The 20753-nt window shown below is 39.8% G+C and overlaps 3 protein-coding genes across 11 annotated transcripts in view; all 3 read left to right on the top strand.

The window, feature by feature from the left end:
* The window catches only part of LOC118427396 (amine sulfotransferase-like), a 24083-nt gene extending 13907 nt beyond the window's left edge, over nt 1–10176 (top strand). Inside the window, exons 2-11 of one of the 7 annotated variants that reach the window (XR_004832513.1) lie at nt 4009–4211; nt 4617–4749; nt 5314–5411; nt 5539–5689; nt 5939–6646; nt 7618–7778; nt 8366–8567; nt 8759–8891; nt 9006–9103; nt 9213–9354. Coding sequence is in view for 4 of the 7 variants with exons in the window: in XM_035837172.1 (XP_035693065.1) it covers nt 2925–3084; nt 4009–4211; nt 4617–4749; nt 5314–5411; nt 9213–9366; nt 9491–9600 (858 nt within the window). In the remaining 3 variants the exon portion in view is untranslated. Of the gene's footprint in view, nt 1–2912; nt 3085–4008; nt 4212–4616; nt 4750–5313; nt 5412–5538; nt 5690–5938; nt 7265–7617; nt 7779–8365; nt 8892–9005; nt 9104–9212; nt 9367–9490 lie in introns of those variants that run through there. The other 6 variants (XR_004832512.1, XM_035837172.1, XR_004832514.1 and 3 more) reach the window with 6 other exon arrangements.
* A 1131-nt stretch (nt 10177–11307) lies between these two features.
* On the top strand, nt 11308–14449 carry LOC118426989 (amine sulfotransferase-like). The gene is made up of 5 exons (XM_035836624.1): nt 11308–11448; nt 12797–12929; nt 13437–13531; nt 13836–13989; nt 14340–14449. The coding sequence occupies exons 1-5, from the start codon at nt 11308–11310 to the stop codon at nt 14447–14449; spliced, it is 633 nt and encodes a 210-aa protein (XP_035692517.1).
* Nucleotides 14450–15001: 552 nt separating this feature from the next.
* Nucleotides 15002–20076, top strand: LOC118427395 (sulfotransferase 2B1-like). Of its 3 annotated transcripts, none has more exons than XM_035837169.1 (8): nt 15002–15609; nt 15968–16022; nt 16504–16681; nt 17417–17625; nt 17837–17969; nt 18178–18272; nt 18536–18689; nt 19030–20076. In XM_035837169.1, the coding sequence occupies exons 3-8, from the start codon at nt 16519–16521 to the stop codon at nt 19161–19163; spliced, it is 888 nt and encodes a 295-aa protein (XP_035693062.1). In that variant the 5' UTR covers nt 15002–15609; nt 15968–16022; nt 16504–16518; the 3' UTR covers nt 19164–20076. The 3 variants fall into 3 exon arrangements, with proteins under 3 accessions (XP_035693062.1, XP_035693061.1, XP_035693060.1); XM_035837167.1 differs by having other exon boundaries at nt 15005–15609; nt 15968–15998; XM_035837168.1 differs by lacking the exon at nt 15968–16022 and having other exon boundaries at nt 15003–15609.
* Nucleotides 20077–20753: the final 677 nt, after the last annotated feature.

Genomic DNA, 20753 nt, shown 5'->3' with positions numbered 1-20753 from the left:
CAGTAAAGGTTCAAGTAGTCGGCCCTGTAAGTACATTGTCCAATCAAGGTATTTGGCGGAGTTGATAGCGTAACACCGTACTTAATTGGCACATAATCTTGTAAAGCTTCAAGAAGTCTTTTACATTTTGACAATCATGATATAGGTTCGGTTATTTATGTTCTTTTCCCTTCATGAAAAATTTGACAATGGGTCGGAAATAAGTTGGGAGGGAGTCGGCTTGAGGTAAGGAAGGTTGGTAGTGGTTGGGAGCACTGTAGGTATAAACAGCATTTGGAACAAACAAAGACGTGGTCAAATTTACCAGACTGGTGGTGACGGTAGGGGGGGGGGGGGGGGGGTGGGTTGGGAAGGTCCTGCTGCAAGGCCTGAATATGTGACAAGGACTTCATAAAATATATGACAGTCTGTATGCTTTCTTTTACAGCTGCTTCATCTTTGGTGATTTTATTTCTTAATTATAACATTAAAAGAGCTCCTTGTCAACAAGACAAACATTACAATACTATCAACCTTGTCAACAAGACAAGGTTGATAGTATTGTAATGTTTGTCTTTTTTTGGTTACTGTATTCAGCATGGCGTTATCGCAAGAACACCCTCTTCCCGAGCCACCTCCCTACATGGAGTATCAGGGAATATTGTTCCCAGAAATTAATGTTAAAAAGGAAAGCCTGGAAGCGATGAAGACGTTTGAGATACGTGATGATGATGTGGTGATAGTGAGCTATCCTAAAAGCGGTAGGTGCTGCCCAAAAATGGTACATAAACTTATCACCGGACATAGATTATAGATTAAAAGGGACTCATTTTACATGTATGTACCATTTACATGTCATTAGCCTCTATTTACTTATCCAAGCTACTCATGTGTAAGACAACTGTGATAAACAAGAATGACAAACTTAAATGTTTGCATGTAAGTACAGCATGTTTCACTCTTTTTTGTCTCCCTCTCCATACAAAAATTAACTGTCCCAGATTAACATTTTGCATCCCACAGTTACGTCTACCCATGTATGGACTGTCTAAACATTTCACCTCTTAAAAAGGGAATTTTCTCAATTTTTCACTCATGCAACAAATGATTCGATCTGCCAAAGGTCCCACATGCTAATTGGACCCTTCAAATTCATTGTCGCATCAGTATAATGGAAAACATTCTCTTGCCTTGACAACAAAAGTGTGGTAGTGGCCAATAGCACTCTAGAAAGGCACAGTTGAGAACTTGGTTTGGCCTGTGTTTCAAATTAATTCAAACTGACGCATTTTCCTCAAGGTGTGAACTGGATGTTCGAAGTTGTGAGTAAGATTCTTGGTGGAAAGAATGAAAACTCATCACCTTTCGTTCTCTCCTTATTCTCTGCTTCATGTCCTATTCTCCGCGGAATGTGTAATTAGGCTAGCCTTGTTGGACTCCTTAGGCTCACCCAGCCTTGACCCCTGCTCGTGGATGTCAATCACCCTATTCGGACCATTCCATTTTGAAGGAAAAGGGGTGAGGATAGGTTGATAGGCTAGGCCATCCGGTGAGCAGTGAATGAATTCTGCGGTTTTATGAGTAGTTCTTGTAAGTTTTTAAGTCAATGTAGGTTATTAAACGAAGAACGGAGGTTTCTACTTATTCGGATTCCATTGTTTTATTTAATAAAGTGAAAATAATAAAAAAAAAAACTTTAAAACGTTTAGTCCCCCATCATCATTAGTAGGTACTCGCTAACATTCATTTGTCGATAAACAGTTCCGCTCAAAAAAGCACAATGGATGCACAACTGTATTGTATGTGATAAAATATTGATATGATGTTACCAATAACAACATGATAGAAATAAAACGTTCAACACATTCATGTCTACCAAAAGCATTCGTCATATTAATCATTGTTTGTTTTACGAGTGCATGTGGTCACTGAACTCTTGTTAAATGTAGAGTTAATATTGTTTACCGAAGTTTGTGACAGCTTGTGACCTTGTGACAGAGTGATAAGTCACTTGGTGCCCCCGGGACGTCAGGTATGCGTACTTGCAAGCTAGTCTCTCTGTAGGTACAGATTGCATAGACTGTAAGGTAACACCAAGACACATTATATCTGTATCGTATTCTAGATCTGGACTGATACCCATAGTCTACACACTATATCTGTAAACTTACTGTAATCTGTTGAAATACTCCGTGTATACATCTTTGAGTAAAGCATAAGTCACACGGCTCACAGACAGTAGGCGCAATGGTTTGGCTTCTGACTTAGGATAAGCTAATAATATAATGTAGAAGCTACATGACCAAACCTCAAATGTCACACAGGAAAGAAGAAAATACTGTAGATGGCTTTGCTTTTAACATTTACATGCTTTGATCACTGCAGTTTGACGCGTCATTAATAACTAGGCACATAGGTGCTAAAGGTCCAAGGCCACACTAGGCAAACAGGTTCTTGTCATGACCCGTATGAATTTTGTCCTCACCTGGCAAGTAGGTGAGATGATAAGTAAACACACTATATAGAAATAGCACATTCTCTTGTAAAGCATCAAGAAGCCTATAACGTCTTGAAAATTACGACATAGACGCCTTTTTCAATGTGCAATTCCATTAGTGAGAAAATTGACAACGGATTGAGAAGAAGTCGGGACGGAGTCGGCTTGAGGCAAGGATGGTTGGTAGTGGTTGGAAGTAGGTTCAAAAGCATTCAGAATTTCAGGATAAACAAAGACGTGGCCAAATTGGTCATGACAGGAAGGGGGCAAGGTCCTGCTTGAATACGTGATAAGGGCTTCACAAAATATGCTGTTTTCTACAGCGTTCTTCTCTGGTGATATTTTCAATATGTTTATATCATATACTATTCGAAGAGCTCGTCGCCTGGCTACAATGGTGTGGACAATGATTGTAATGTTTGTCTTTTTTAGTGTTACTGTATTCAGCATGGCGTTGTCGCAAGGACACCCTCTTACCGAGCCACCTCCATACTTGGAGTACCAGGGAATATTCTTTCCATGTAATGTTACAATGGAAACCCTGGAAGCGACGAAGACGTTTGAAATACGTGACGATGATGTGGTGATTGTGAGCTATCCTAAAAGTGGTAGGTTCTGCTGCAAACTGGTTGTCTATTGGATTCATTGAGTAAATATATAAACTTAAAAAGTTATTACCGGACATAGATTCTAGATCACGAAGTGACTGTCATTTTACGTAACGTTTACATGTCACTAACCTCTATTTACTTCATCCATGCTACTCGCGTGTACATGTAAGGCAACTGTCATATAACAAGAAAGGTAATTACATGTAAGAGCAGCATATTTAACACTTTTGTTTCCCTCCCACCATATTTTTCATCTCAACATTTTGCATCCTACTCGCTCCCTGCAAAAGTGAACTATGCCATGTCAACATTTTCATGCCATACTAGTAGTTACTTCTGCCCATGCATGGACTTTCTCAACATTATACCATGCACTTAAAACTGGAATTTTTAAAGAATATCTCAACATTATGAAACCTCACAATGGATTATTTTACAATTCCCCCATGCAACAATGGACTCTTCCTAAATACCACCATGCTAATATTATTAGCATGGTGGTATTTAGGAAGAGTCCATTTGGTGGTATTTAGGAAGAGTCCATTGTTGCATATAGACTCTTCCAAGGTACACCTGTTCTGCCCGCATTTCTACAGTTCCCCATGTCACGTCAAATGTCTGGTCTGGAAGTTGATGATAGACTTGGATAGTGCATGCTATCTAGATGATTCAGCGAAGGTTGTTATTTTGTAATTTGGGGAAAACCTTTGAGTTTAATCAGTTTTAGTTAGAAGTGACATGGGGCAGTAAGACAAATGTTTTTTTCGAATCGATACATTCTTCGAATGGGTCTTCAATGACAGTTTAGAGCTTACAAAAGTACTAGTGTCGTGGTGGCCAAGCTAACGCTAGAAAGGCCCAGTTGAGAATTGTGGTTAGCATGTGTTTTAACTTCATTCAAACTGACCCATTTTCCTCAAGGTACCAACTGGATGTTCGAAGTTGTGCATAAGATTCTTGGTGGAAAGAAGGAAAACTCATCGACAAAAGGACCTGAGTTTTGGATTATTGGACACAAACAACCCTGCTACATCCAGCTGCGTGAGACTCCATCTCCTCGGCTGATGTATACTCATCTCCAACATCAAATGGCACCTCCAGGATTGGCAGCTCCAATCAACAAGGTTAGTCTAGTCTATATCGTGTTACCTCATATATCATTTATTTAGTTTGCATTTCACGTACTAACGTTGTTACCCTGAAAACATATCTATATAACTACTTACTTAATACAGATCGAAAAAAAGCTCAGTCTCTAAAGGCCCCCTCTCACTTGACGTGCGGCACGCTTGCGGCATTGCTGCGTTCGTTCACTGCGTCACTGTTTTGTTATTTTCTTCGATTTTTTATGATTCAGATATTGCGCAATACGTAAAAGTATAACATAAAAGACGACAAAATATACAACAAGTAAGAAAATTCGTTCTTTATCTCTGAAATTCGTTGAGCATCTTCCGAACGCAGCAATGCCGCAAGCGTGCCGCACGTCAAGTGAGAGGGGGCCTTAACAATGAAGCAATGTTCTGCAGGTGAAAGCCATTGTCGTCCTGCGAAACCCCAAGGATATCTGTGTGTCATTCTACTACTTCAGCCAGAAATCTGGCCATCTAAAGACCCCAGACTCTTGGGAGCAGCACAATAAGGAGTTTTTCGATGGGAAAAGTAAGTTTTTATCGGTGAAATACACGCATTGAGGTACTTGTATAGTGTGCAGAAATTACCACATCCATTTAAACAGCAAGTTCCACCCAAAAGGAACTAATTGACATGTTAAACATGTAGAATTCAGGGTGCCTAAAGTCATGCTCCTCTATCAGTCTATGACATATCTATACACGGGATGAATAAATACGTCACCGCAATGGTCCAGGTTATGCCAATTAACTCCATTGAACTGCCGTATTGCAGCTACACATTTTAAAAGAGAGTTAGTTTTACTCTCATAAAACGAGTCATTTGAAATGTCAATCTTAAGTTTCAATCGGATAGGACGAAACGTTATCTCGTCATCATGTAAGCTTTGGAAGTGACAGATGTAAGGAAATATACCATATCCGCCGTTCTTACTCTGGCATGACCCTGCTATCAACTAAAAGCTGGTTAAAGGATGACATTTTGAGCGCTACTAAATTCTGCTATAGCTTAGCAAATGACTTGAATGATACAAGTGTCACATTTTGCTACCGGTAACGTGTAAGGCAATTCTATGTATGTAATTCATTGCAGTGCCCTACAGTGGTGACTACTTTGATCACGTGCTGGGCTGGTGGCAAATGAGGGATGACCCCCACTTCCTCTTTGTCAAGTACGAAGATATGAAAAAGGTAAATGTGTACGATATTATAATATATTCATGGCAGAATTGAAGGGAAAAGGAACGATATGAAGTAGTATCAATATCTTCAGGACTATCTTTCGTCAGTACCAGTACATATTTATACTTGTTTTCAGGATTTTCGTTCCTCAGTGAAGACCATAGCAGCCTTCCTGGAGAAAGAACTGACCGATGAACATCTGGCCCTTATCCTGAACAGCTGCAGCTTGGAGTCAATGAGGAAGACATTGGCAGAGTTTACAAGGAGAAAGAACGTTGTCAGAAACGGTAAATGATTAATATTTTGGGAGAAAAATTATACTTTCTCGGAAACGTTGCATTACATTAATTTTGTTTTCAATAAAAACAAATGTAACGTCATTTCTTAATCATAAAAACTATTGTAAAAAGTATTGTAAAATCATTTCGTCAAATATACGACTAGTTAGTTGACTACTGTTTGTTTCTGGTTGAAGTCAGAAACACACTTCACAAAGGGTTCTCGTAATATTTTTATTTCACTTTCTGTCACCCAAGGTATGGTCGGGGATTGGAAGAACCACTTCTCGGCCGAGGAGAGCGCCAGGTTTGACCAGAAGTACCGGGAACGGATGGCGGGAACAGGGCTGGTGTTTGACTTTGAGTAGCGGCCCAAATAGCCTGAACCTTTACTTAGAAATATAACATCTACTTAAAATAACGTTGCTCAAGTATTCACATGTATTTTGGTACGTTTTGTGGTAGTGCAAAATGAGCAGAAGTACGGAAGAACGGATGAAAGAAACAAGGCTGGAGTTTGAGTTTGAGTAGCGGCCCAAATAGCTTGTAATGTTATTACCCCCCCCCCCCATCCTAATAGATCAGCCCAGCAGGTGACATCCATTTAAGAGGTCACCTACAGGTCATAACATGGCAACGGTCATAATTTTCTAGGTATTAGAAATATCCATGCTTCTGTGCAGCCTTGCAGAAATCTTGACCTTGACTTGAATTTTCCCAGGGAAAAGTCAAGTCAATAAACAAGCTACGGTTAGACAAGGTGTACCTTCTGCGCAACTCCGGAAATAAGGTCTCTCCCCGTATGGGAGGTGGGAAATACACAAATTATCTGGTTTGGTAAGCCCTGATTGGGTAGTAAGAGTATCCATGCTTACCTGATTGGTTAATTAGAGTTGCCAATTGTTCACCTAAGTTGAGCTTGGACTTTGTGGGAGTCATAGTGAGTTGGTGCCCGTGGGACTTCAGGTATGTGTACTTGTTAGCTAGTCTCTCTGTGTAGGTATACTAGTAGTTTGCATAGGCTGGAGTGTAACACTTAGACCCACTATCTCTGTACAGTATCTAGATCTGGAATAACTATAATCTACACACTGCATCCCTGGATCTATATTTGTATGTAAACCTACTGTAACATGTTGAAGCACTTTGTGCAAGCATCCCTGAGTTAAACATGTCACCGAATAAACACCGTTCACAGTAAGTACACCCAGTGGTTTGGCTAATCTGACTTCAGGTAAAATAATATAATATAAAAAGATAGAAGCTATAGAACTCAACCCTCAAATGTAACATGTACACAGGAAAGCAGAAAATGTAGTCCTGTAGATCGCTTTCCTTTTACACAAAGTTTAACATGTTTTGATCACTGCAGCTTGACGCGTCATTAATCACTAGGCACATAGGTAAGGGTGCAAAGTTACACTGGATCAACAGGTTCTAGTATGACCCACACGTACATTGTCCAAACAATGTATATGTATGTAGGCGAGTTAATAAGTAAACACGCAATACACACATTCTCTTGTAAAGATCCACACAACTCTTTAGCATCTTTGAAGATTACAATAGAGACCCTTTTTTATATACATTTCCATTTGTGAGACAGTTGACAATGGATTGTAAAGAAGTCGGAAGGAGTCGGCTTGAGGTGAGGATGGTTGGAAGTGGTAATAGGAGTAACTAAGGTTCAAAAAGCATTCTGTACAAACAAAGACGTGGTCAAATCTGTTTGGTGGGCGGGGGCAAGGTCCTTTTGCAAGGCTTGCATGCGTGATATTAGGGCTGTATAAAATGCATGTATGCTGTATGTATTTTACAGCGTTCGTTTCTGATAATATTTTCAATTTGTTAATTATAACATCCAAAGAGCTCGTATCCAGGCTACAATGATGTGGATAATGACATAATGCTTGTCTTGTTTGGGTTACTGTATTCAGCATGGCGTTATCGCAAGAACACCCTCTTACCGAGCCACCTCCCTACATGGAGTACCAGGGAATATTGTTCCCATGTAATGTTACAATGGAAACCCTGGAAGCGATGAAGACGTTTGAGATACGTGACGATGATGTGGTGATAGTGAGCTATCCCAAAAGCGGTAAGTTCTGCTGCAAACTGGTAGTCCATTGGATTCATTGAATACTTACATAAACTTGAAAAGTTATCACCAGATTATAGATATAAAGTGACTGTCATTTAACGTAACTTTTACATGTTATTAGCCTCTATTTACTTATCCAAGCTAATCACGTGCACATGTAAGGAAACTGTGATATAACAAGAAAGGCAACTTTAAAAGTTTGCATGTAAGTGCAGCATACTTCACTCTTTTTTGTTCCCCTCCCCATATCACATTTTGCATCCCACCCACTCCATGCAAAATTAACTGTTCCATATCAACATTTTGCATCCCACAGTTGCTTCTACCCATGCATGGACTGTCTCAACATTACACCACTTAAAACAGGAGAATTTGCACCTCATGCAACAACTGATTTTCCAAAATACCCCATGCTAAGATAATATTTTTCGAATCGACACATTCTCAATAAGGTCTTCAATGACAGCTTATTACATACAAAAGGATTAGTGTTGTACTGGCCAAGCTAACTCTAGAAAGGCCCAGTTAAGAATTGTGTTTAGCCTGTGTTTTAACTTCATTCCAACTGACATATTTTCTTCAAGGTATGAATTGGATGTTCGAAGTTGTGCATCAGATTCTTGGCGGAAAGATGGAAAACTCATCACCAATAGGACTTGAGTTTTGGCCTCGTGGAAACAGACAACCCCGCTACATCCAGCTGCGTGAGACTCCATTTCCTCGGCTGATGTATACTCATCTCCAACATCAAATGGCACCTCCAGGATTGGCAGCTCCAGTTAACAAGTTTAGTCTAGTCTATATCGTGGTACCTCAAATATCATCTATTTAGTCTGCATTTCACGTACTTACGTGTTACTCTTAGACTGACATATCTACTGAAACATGTCAGAGAAAACACAAGTTGGTCCCCAAATCTATGTAAGAAGCCTAGCTACTTATTGAAGCCTCTGACAATGAACTTATATGTTCTGTAGGTGAAAGCCATTGTCGTCCTGCGAAACCCCAAGGATATCTGTGTGTCATCCTACTACTTCAGTCAGAAATCTGACCATCTAAAGACCCCAGACTCTTGGGAGCAGCACAACAAGGTCTTCTTCGATGGAAAAAGTAAGTTTTTAATCGAGCATTTGTATAGTGTGCAGAAATGATCCCACCCACATTTAAACAGCTATTACCGCCAAAAAGAATTAATTAGAATGTAAAACATGTTATTCGTTGCAGTGCCCTACAGTGGTGACTACTTTGATCACGTCCTCGGCTGGTGGCAAATGAGGAATGACCCCCACTTCCTTTTTGTCAAGTACGAAGATATGAAAAAGGTAAATGTGTATGATATCATATTCATGGAAGAATTGAAGGTAACAAGAACGATATTCGATATGCAAGACTATATTTCGTCATTTCCAGTACATTTATACTTGTTTTCAGGATTTTCGCTCGTCAGTGAAGACTATAGCAGCCTTCCTGGAGAAAGAACTGACCGATGAACATCTGGCCCTTATCCTGAACAGCTGCAGCTTGGAGTCAATGAGGAAGACATTGGCAGAGTCTGGTACATGGAGAAAGAACGTTGTCAGAAACGGTAAATAATTATAATGATATTGGACAAAAAATTTATTTTCTCGGAAACGTTGCATTACATTTGTTTTCTGTCAAAACAAACTAGGGCTCTCGTAATATCTTGATTTCACTTTTTGTCACCCAAGGTATGGTCGGAGATTGGAAGAACCACTTCTCGGCCGAGGAGAGCGCCAGGTTTGACCAGAAGTACCGTCAACGGATGGCGGGAACAGGGCTGGAATTTGACTTTGACTAGCGACCCAAATAGCCTGTAACTTTACTTAAAAATAGAATATCTACTTTCATTGCTCAAGTACTCACATGCATATGTGTATTTTGGTGCGTTTCATGGTTGTGCAAAATGAGCAGAATACTGCGAACGGATGGGAGAAACTGACAGGAGGTTGGGTCTGAGTAGCGACCCAAATACCCTGTACTGTTACGTAGAAATAGGATACCTAGTATTGCCCAAGTATCAATAAATACAATTTATTACAATGTGCATGTCATAGTGACGCAAAATTGCAAACCCTGGGAACGTAAAATATGTCGTTTGTTTGCTCTATATCACCTTATAGCGTCTGAAGGATTACCCTACGAAGTCGAGTCTCCAGTCGAACCAAATATTGAAACCTGGGCGTAAACAATTACAACTTGTGGTCCTATCAATCACCATGATTGACGCCAGAAAGGAGCGCGTTCGAGATATCCAGGCTAGGATGCGCTCTGATTGAGAGCGCGGGACAGCTAGGTCAGCATTCTATCGGAGAGTTGCGCAGAGCGGATGCGGTTTGATTGAGGCCATATGGGCGGCGGGACTTCCATAAATTGGGTAGTGAGAGTACCTGGGGTTGGTAAGAGTACCCAATGGCATGCTTACCTGATTGGTTAGTTCGAGTTGTCAATTGTTCACCCAAGTGGAGTTTGGACTTTGTAACAGAGTGATAAGTCGGTTGGTGCCCGTGGGACTTTAGGTATGTGTACTCGTAAGCTAGTCTTTCTAGGCTCTCTAGGTGTAACTAACTCTGTATGTGTAGTATCTAGATCTGGAATACCTGTAATCAAGGAGGTGTAATCTACACACTGTATCCATAGATCTAGATCTATATCCCTAGACCTACGTATACTGTAATATGTTAAAGTACTTTCAGTAAAACATATGTCACCGAATAAACACTGTTCACAGTAATCGAACTGGTTGGGCTTCTGACTAAGCTAAAAACATAGAAGCTGTAGTACTTAAATGTAACACGGGAAAGCAGAAATGTAGATCGCCTTTACACAAACATGTTTTGATTACTACAGTTGGACGAGTCATTAATCACTAGGTATATAGGTAAGGGTTTAAGGTCACACTAGGTAAACAGGTACTAGTCATGACCCGTAAGTTCATTTTCCTCACAGGCATGTAGTTGTAGGCGAGTTGATAAGTAAATATATATATTGTATATTATTAGGACACAGCGAGTAAATTTTATGGATGACATCCTCTGCAGACTGCAAAAATACTGCGATAGGGCGAAAAAAACAAGATGGCTACATTTTCAAAAATAGGCACCATAAAGTTGTGATGACTGTTGTAAAAAGAATTAAAGGGACAAAACATGGTATAAGAGCCAACAAGGCATTCATTTCTGTATTTAAGACATGTACTGGTGTGGTAAAAGTGCCACTAGTGCGATAGACTGGCATCACCAATAAAGTTGGTAACTCATGTACACTCATAGCTTCCAATTGGTGTCACTTTTACAACTATCCAATAAATAAGGGGCAAGGTCCTGCGGCAAGGCCACTGAATACGCGATAAAATTATAAGGGCTTAGCAAAAGGCTGACTTCTGCAGTGTTTTTCTCTTGTGATATTTTCAATTTGTTAATTTTAACATCCGAATAGCTCCTTCCCAAGCTCCAATGATGTGGACAATGATCGTAATGTTTGTCTTTTTGGTGTTACTGTATTCAGCATGGCGTTATCGCAACAACACCCTCTTCCCGAGTCGCCTCCCTACATGGAGTGCCAAGGAATGTTCTTTCCATATAATGTTAATATGGAATGTCTGGAGGCGATGAAGACGTTTGAGATACGTGACGATGATGTGGTGATAGTGAGCTATCCTAAAAGTGGTAGGTGCTGCCCTAAACTAGTCGTTTATTAGATTCATTGCGTACATATGTAAAGTTAAAAAGTTATTACCGGACTTAGATCATATATCTTAGGTCATTTTACGTAACATTTACATGTCATTAGCTTCTATTTACTTATCCAAGCTGCTCACGTGTAAGAGAACTGTGATGTAAGAAGGAAGACAACCTTTTAAGGTGAAATATGCTGCACTGACATGCAAGCCTTTTTTTTTACTTTTTGTCTCCCTCCCCATACGAAAATGAACTGTACTATATCAACATTTTGTATTCCACAGTTACGTCTACACAGTTGGACCCCTGCCGCAGTGTAATGGAAAATCTTCCCCATACTAACGCAAGCAAGTGCAATAAATTTCACTATATTTGCCTCCCCATGCAAAATTAACTGTTCCATATCAACATTTTGCATCCTATGGGTACTTACACTCATGCAAGGACATTATAAAACCTCAAAATGGATTTTATTTACAATTTTCCCCATGCAACAATGAACTCTTCCTAAATATCACTATGCTAGTAATAAGACTTTTTCAAGGTACGCCGGTCCCATCTGTAGTGTCAAAGCTACCCATGTTCCTACAGTACCCATACCAAACGTCAAGTCAAACGTTTGGTCTGGAAGTTGATGACAGACTTGGGTAAGTGCATGATAACTAGATGCTTTAACGAAGGTTGTTATTTTGTAGTTTGGGAAAACCTTTGAATTTGATCAGTTTTAGAAGTTACATGGGACACTAACATAAAAGACAAATGTTTTTCGAATCGACACATTCTTCAAATGAGTATTCAATGACAGCTTAGAACTTGACAGCAAAAGTGTGGTATTGGTCAAGCTAACTCTAGAAAGGCCCAGTGGCTATTAGCTTGTGTTTCATCTTCATTGAAACTGACGTATTTTCCTCAAGGTACGAACTGGATGCTCGAAGTCGTGCATAAAATTCTTGGCGGAAAGACGGAAACCTCACCATTTATCGGGCCTGAGTTTTGGCTCCTAGGACAGAAGGAACCCAACTACATCCAGCTGCGAGAGACTCCTTCTCCTCGGCTAATGTTTACTCATCTCCAACACAAAATGGCTCCTCCAGGGTTGTCAGCTCCAGTCAACAAGGTCCAGAACATTCGTTCTCAATTTTGTATTCCTGGAACTATCGTCTCAACTTCAGATAAGATTAAGCAGACATTAAAGTCGACCCTTTTGCCCGTGACGAAAATGTAGGAAAATTTAAAAATATTGCATTTAAAGCATAGAAGGACACATGGCCCCTAAACGGTGTGCACTGACGGTGATCATGATACCATCCCCTGCAGGTTAAAGCCATTGTCGTCCTGCGAAACCCCAAGGATATCTGTGTGTCATCCTACCACTTCAGCCAGAAAACTGTCCATCTTAAGACCCCAGACTCTTGGGAGCAGTACTTGAAGGACTTCTTTGATGGAAACAGTGAGTTTTGTTAGAGATGAATTAAAAACGCCTTGAGTTATGCCCAATCATGGCTAATACAAATAGTATAACGGGATAATTATAAAGAAATACCATATAGTAAAGGCCCAGGTTACCGTATTGTAGTTACATACTTAGACAGACAAACAAGACAGTCATCCCCGTACAATAAAGTCATTCCAGATTTCAAAGTTTCCATCACGGTTAGGAAGACACCTGATCTCAAGGTTTGAGGGGAAAGATTCAATGAAGAATACCACATCTAGTATGAACCTGTGGGTATCGTAACCAAACGATGATTGACGAGTGTTAGTTTTTAGCGTTGGAGCTTGGTAATGACGTTTCTGACACCCAAGCATCAAGTTAATTAATTAATTAATTAACTCTTAAAAGGGTTAATGACTCACCCCGAGGTGTATATGTATATGGCCCGGTCATTTGCTATCACCACCGAAGAAAATCACAATTTACAGATCAGAGTGAGCAATGTGAACTCTTTCATTGCAGAGCTCTATGGTGACTACTTTGATCACGTGCTGGGCTGGTGGCAAATGAGGAATGACCCCCACTTCCTCTTTGTCAAGTACGAAGATATGAAAAAGGTGAAAGATGGGTATGATATTCTAATACGTTAAGACAACTAAATACAAATTGGAAATTTTCTTGGATGTCACTCAAAACTTCCGGAAGATAATTTCCAATTTTATCCAGTTGTAGAAATGATTGTCTTTGATCATAAACACTGTTAACCCGTCTAATCTTCATAAATCTATAAAATGCATATTCGGATTTTGATATAGGCATGAAAGAATAGACTGAGAAAAAATGTGAAATGACATCAATATCTGCAAGATTACATTTTTTTCAGGACATTGACAGTGACAATGCATTTTTACATGTTTTCAGGATTTTCGCTCGTCAGTGAAGATGATAGCAGCCTTCCTAGAGAAAGAACTGACCGATGAAAACCTGGCCAGTGTCCTGAACAGCTGCAGTTTGGAGTCAATGAGGAAGACATTTTCGGAATTTGATATACGGAGAAAGGTTTTTGTCAGGAATGGTAAGTTTTGTTGGTTTTGGTTTCCGTATTTTCTCGAAAATGTAGCATCGTATTTAATTCTCCTTAATACGAAGGTATGAAAATATATTCGCATTTGATCAGCATTAACATCTTATCTTAAAATCTATTATCTATTTTGTTCCGACAACGCTAAGACAATTTGCACTTGAAGGAAATTCGTAAAGGAAGACAATTCGTAAAGAATTGCTAAATCATTTAATCAAATATACGATTGAAATACGTTGGTGACTAGTAATTTTTCTGGTTGAAAACTTGAAGTCTTACAGACAAAACACATGTTAGGTTTACGTAATACAATGTATTTTATGCTTCACTTTCTGTTACCCGAGGTGCGGTCGGAGATTGGAAGAACCACTTCTCGGCCGAGGAGAGCGCCAGGTTTGACCAGAAGTACCGTGAACGGATGGCAGGAACAGGGCTGGAGTTTGACTTTGAGTAGCAACCCAAATAGCCTGTAACGTTACTTAGAAATAGAATATCTACTTTCAAAAAGCAAAACGTTGCTCAAGTACTCAAATGTATTTTGGTGCGCTTCATGGTAGTGCAGAATGACCAGAGGTACTGTACATGTGAAACTCAAATCAACGGATGGAAGAAACAGGGCTGGAGTTTGGGTTTGAGTAGCGGCCGAAATTGCTTGTAATGTGAACGTAAAAATATGATAACTACTAGTAGTATTCCTGAAGTATCAATATATACCATTTATTGTTATATGCATGTCATAGTGACGCAAAATTGCAAACTCTGGGAACGGAAAATATGTCGCTTGTTTGTTCTATATCACCTTATAACTTCTGAAAGATTACGAAGTCAAGTCTCACGACACGAGGTCGAACCAACTATGGAAACCTGGGCGTAAACAATCACCACTTGCGGTTCTGTCAACAAAGGAGCGCGTTCGAGGTATCCACTAGGAAGCAAAACAATCACCTCAAAACATTTCAAACCACATTTTTTTACCAACACTGAAAAAAAAACGGTTCTGGATAAAATACGGCTTTGTCCCGAATCGTGCACTGAGGTCTGACACAGCGAACTAAGTGGCTGAGGGACTTGATCAAGGTGCAGCTGGACGTTTTCATGTTTTATGGTATATTTTGTTATTGTATAAATGGGATGCACTATTGACGTGCTACATTCTGTGTCTTCCATGCACAATTTTATGGATAAAAATATATTGTGGGAATCAAAAAGGACAAATATTGTTTAAACTTTTCCAACTCTCCACACAAAATCTACTAAAATCTTGCAAGATCAAGCCTTATTTGGAAACATGAGTGTGAATAATTAATTATCACTCTCCCGTCAATCAAAGTGATCGATAGCGCTTCCGGGCACAGACCTGGACAGTCGGGTTGTGTCCCATTCCGTGCCTGAACGGTTTGAGGCACGACATGGTGCACCTTCTGCGCAACTCCGGAAATAAGGTCCCTCACCATATGGGAGGTGGGACTTACACAAATTAGCTAGTTTTGTAAGCCCTGATTGGGTCGTGAGAGAACCCGTGCTTACCTGATTGGTTAGTTAGAGTTGCCAATTGTTTACCCAAGTTAACTTGTACTTTGTGAGAGTCATAAGTCTGTGCCAGTGGGACTTCAGGTACGTGGACTTGTTAACTACTCTCTCTGTAGGTATAGATTGCATAGACTGTAATGTAACACTTCTCTGTATCTCTGTATCGCATATATATCGGAATATCTGTAATCAACACACTGTATTCCTAAACCGATTCTGTAAACCTATTGTAATCTGTTGAAGTACTTTGTGTATCTTTGAGTCAAGCTTATGTCACCGAATAAACACGGCTCACAGACAGTAAGCGCACTGGTTTGGCTTCTGACTAGGGTAAGCTAAAACATAGAAGCTATAGAATCCAACCCTCAAATGAAACACAGGAAAACAAACTTAGTACTGTAGATCGCTTTGATTTTTCACAAACATATTTTGTTGTCTGCAGTTTGACGTGTCATCAATCACTAGGCACACGGGTAAGCGTCACACCAGATAAACAGGTTCTTTTTTTTACTGTATGGCCTACATTTTCAAAACAAGGTAAACTATGTAGGCAAAGCACACTATACAATTAGCACATTCTCTTGTGAAGCTCCAAGAACCCTTTAGCATCTTTGAAGATTACCATAAAGACCTCTTTTTTATTTACATTTCCATTCGTAAGGGAGTTGACAATGGATTGGGAATAAGTCGGGAAGGAGTCGGCTTGAGGCAAGGATGGTTGGGAGTAGGTTCAGCAGCATTCGGGATAAACAAAGACGTAATCAAATTGGTCCGACTGGTGGTAACGGGATTCGGCGGGTGTAAAGGTCCTGCTGCAAGGCCGGAATACTAGTACATAATAATGATCGGAAGCTTCATGTACAGCGTTCCTCTCTGGTGATATTTGCAATTTGTTAATCATAACATCCGAAGAGGTCGTCGCCATGGCCCCAGGCTACAATGCTGTAGATAATGATTGTAATGTTTGTGTTTTTTTAGCTTACTGTATTGAGCATGGCGTTATTGCAAGAACATCATCTTCCCGAGCCGCCTCCCTACATGGAGTACCAGGGAATATTGTTCCCAGCAAATATTGTTAAAGAGGAAAGCCTGGAAGCGATGAAGACGTTTGAGATACGTGACGATGATGTGGTGATAGTGAGCCATCCTAAAAGCGGTAGGTGCTGCCCTAAACTGGTTGTCCATTAGATTCAATGAGTACATACATAAACGTAAAAAGTTATCACTTAAATTGAATATTTTAAGTTATTTTACGTAACATCTACATGTAATTACCTCCATGAAAAATGGAGGTACTGTTTTTGGTCTGAATTATGTTTGGGGTATACCTCAGGATCCACTGGATGGATTGCGATGGCATTTAGCAGGTGGGTAGCTGCGGGATTAGGATGTTGAAGGTTATCACCAAGCAGATCCTACCGTAGGATAAGATAGTATCAAAAGCTGACAGAGGAGTGAAGCCGGCCTAGGAGTGTGTATGCAACCGGAGGATCTGCGTCCAGTCGGCGAGAAAAAACGTTACTAAGTTAAACATCCAATTGTTGCCTAATCAAACTGTGATTGCTGAGTAGGTGTTCATTGCCCTCCGTCCGGCACGGCTCGTGCGGCGCCCAGTCTCCTGTTACGGGTCAGCTGTGCACCGTCTGACAGGAAGTCACAATGACCGTTAGCGGACAGATTTGAATGCCGGCAACCATTGAGTTTGGTCAGTTTTAGAAGTGATACGAGGCAGTAAGACAATCGACACATTCATCCTGGAAAAGGGTATTCAACGACAGCTTAGAACTTCACAAAAGTGTGGTAGTGGCCAAGCTAACTGTAGAAAGCCCCAATTGAGAACTGTGGTTAGCTATGGTTTTAACTTCATTCAAAATGACGAATGTTCTTCAAGGTACCAACTGGATGTTCGAAGTGGTGCATAAGATTCTTGGTGGAAAGAAGGAAAAGTCAACACCAACATTAGCAGGACTTGAGTTTTGGATCCAAGGAGAGAGAGAACCTGATTACATCCAGCTGCGTGAGACTCCATCTCCTCGGCTGATGTATACTCATCTCCAACCCAAAATGGCACCTCCAGGATTGGCAGCTCCAGTCAACAAGGTCCAGACATTTTTACCTCTAACATTCGTTTGTAATATTGTACTCCTGTTATCTAATCTTTTCAACTCCAAATAAGATTAAGCAGACGTAAAAATAGAACATTTTGCTGTGACAAAAGCTTAAGAAAATATTACATTAAAAAGTAGTATCGAGGGCCACATGGTCCCTAAATGCTGTCCCCTGACGGTGATCATGATACCATTCTCTGCAGGTTAAAGCCATTGTCGTCCTGCGAAACCCAAAAGATATCTGTGTGTCATTCTACTACTTCAGCCAGAAAAGTGACCATCTAAAGACCCCAGGATCTTGGGAGCAGTATTTTAAGGACTTCTTGGATGGAAACAGTGAGTTTTGTTGGAGATAAATTTAAAATTCATGCGCAATCACAGTTTGATTAGACAAAAATTAGTCATGCTCCATGACTAATATAGTATAACGGGATAATCAAGAAATACAATATAGTAATGGCCCAGGTTACCGTATTGTAGTTACAAACGAAACAAAATCACGATTTACAGATCAGAGTGAGCAATGTTAACTCTTTTATTGCAGAGCTCTATGGTGACTACTTTGATCACGTGTTGGGCTGGTGGCAAATGAAGGATGACCCCCACTTCCTCTTTGTCAAGTACGAAGATATGAAAAAGGTGAATGATACGTATGGTACTAGTATTCTAATATGTTAAGACAACTAAGTACAAATTTGAAATTTGCCAGTTGTAGAAGTAATTGTCTTTCATCATAAACATTGTTAACCCGGATGTCTAATCTTCATAAATGTACATTCGAATTGAATATGGGCATGAAATCTTGAATCGACTGAGAAAAAAAAAGACATGGAATGGCATCAATATCTATAGTATTACATTTCCTTGGTTACAGTACCGGTGCATTTTGTACTTGTTTTCAGGATTTTCGCTCGTCAGTGAAGACTATAGCAGCCTTCCTGGAGAAAGAACTGACCGATGAACATCTGGCCAGTGTCCTGAACAGCTGCAGCTTGGAGTCAATGAGGAAGACATTAGCAGAGTCTGATACGCGAAGAAAGAACATTGTCAGGAATGGTATGTTTTGTTGATTTTGGTTTCCGTATTTTTTCAAAAATGGTACATCGAATTTAATTCCCGTTCAAATGAAGGTATGAAAATATAATTGCATTTGATCAGTATTACTATCTTATCTTAAAGATCTATCATTTATTTTATACCGACAACGGTAAGAAAGACAATTTGCACTTGAAGACAATTCGTAAATAATTGATAAATTATTTCATCAAGTATACGATTAACAAACGTTGGTTGACTAGTGATTTTTCTGGTTGAAGCCTCGAAGTCACAACAGGCAATACACATGTTAGGTTTACGTAATACAATATATTTTATACTTTACTTTCTGTCACCCAAGGTACGGTCGGAGATTGGAAGAACCACTTCTCGGCCGAGGAGAGCGCCAGGTTTGACCAGAAGTACCGTGAGCGGATGGCGGGAACAGGGCTGGAGTTGGACTTTGATCAGCGTAGTGGCCAAAATAGCCTGTAACTTTACTTAGTCTTAGAACTAGGATATCTACTTCCATAAAGCAAAGCATTGCTCAAATATTTACATAATGCATGTTTTAATTGCGTTTCATGGTAATTCAAAATGACGAACTATGAGATCTGAAAATATGTCGTTTGCTCAGTATCACCATTGTCTGATAAAAAAACATAATCGCATTTCGACTATTGCAGGGATTTATCTAACATATTCGGATTTTGACTGAAATTTTGAAGAAAACTACACAGTTAATGTTATCATTAAGAACTTTCTGCTGCTTATCTCATGTCTTTTATGATTAAAATATTAGTACCTCGATAGTTACCAAACTACTCCAGTTGCGTATGACCTTTGCCCTAATGTATTATAACTGTGTCGGGTGTTTTCATTTAGCACGTTGTATCATGATTTAAATGTTCATATTCTTAATGAAGCCAGCAATTTTGTAAATCATAATCTTTTGTCGTCTTTTGTGTATCCTTTAAAGAAAACCGTTTGCCTTGCAATACGAAGCATTCTGGTTGGGAAGCAAACAGAAAATCACTGTCTAGTACTTTTTGTCTGACTTACAACCCCAACGACGATTTTGATTTGAATACTAGTATACGTTATTCATATTGCACAACATAACACACGTCTACGGTGCAAAGTGTACATGTCTACAGAATCAACAAGAGCTCGAAGACCTCATACCTGTATGAAATATTTAGAGACATTGTAGCTTTATTGTTTCATTTTGTCTCTTTGATTATGTAGATTATGTACTTAGGCTGTAAGTAGCATATCAAATTTCATTGATGATGTCGTTTGGCAAAAGTCTATGTCAACATTCTGTCATAAATGATGCAAATTACTTGCATCGTAGCGTATACTTGCAATAAAGTACGTTTCACAGGTACACAATGCCCAACATGTACACCTAGATATTATGACAATTTACATTTATTATGTAAATGATGGAAAGCAGGGATAACAGGTTTCCTAGTTATCCAAACTAAGTGCCAATTTGCATAATTTAAATGTCACTGTGTACACCTGATCTACCAGTATACCGCCTTTCTTTTGTTTAGTTTAGCCACTGCAGTTCTTGAGCTATCTGCTGGAGCACAAATCTACGCAACTTCTTCATTACATCAAAAGCTATCTGCCACCAAGTATCAGGAGCTTAGCATGTACAAGAAAAATTATCATGATACCAAAACTACGGGTTTTGCTGCAGTACCAAGGTCACACGCCAAGGGGCCCCAATCAATCTTGAGCTTTGTCTTCGTGAAGTAGGAGGTACAATGTCTTTATAACCATGGGATTGTTTCCCTAGCCACGGACAAAACCAATCGCTTCGCTTTTATTATAGAAATTGCTAAACTTTCTTTCCAACCCGAATTAATATAGGGACTTACCCTAAATTTTCGGTCAAGCTCCGTCGAACTTGTTCACAAAATTACCCTTTCTCCAGCAGTGATGTCAGGAACACGCCACTTTTACAGGAGGGGGTCATAAGTATCAGAAAGTCTATGTCGCCCCCCGTCTCTGTTGAGTGTGGGCCGGCGGGCTCATGTATACTGCCTCCTTCACTCCTCGCGCGAAGAAATC

The sequence above is a fragment of the Branchiostoma floridae genome, chromosome 12 (assembly GCF_000003815.2).
Source record: "Branchiostoma floridae strain S238N-H82 chromosome 12, Bfl_VNyyK, whole genome shotgun sequence".
Classification (NCBI taxonomy): Eukaryota; Metazoa; Chordata; class Leptocardii; order Amphioxiformes; family Branchiostomatidae; genus Branchiostoma; species Branchiostoma floridae.
Note: the sequence above shows the minus strand (reverse complement) of the source record. Positions and strands in the feature narration are given on the sequence as shown.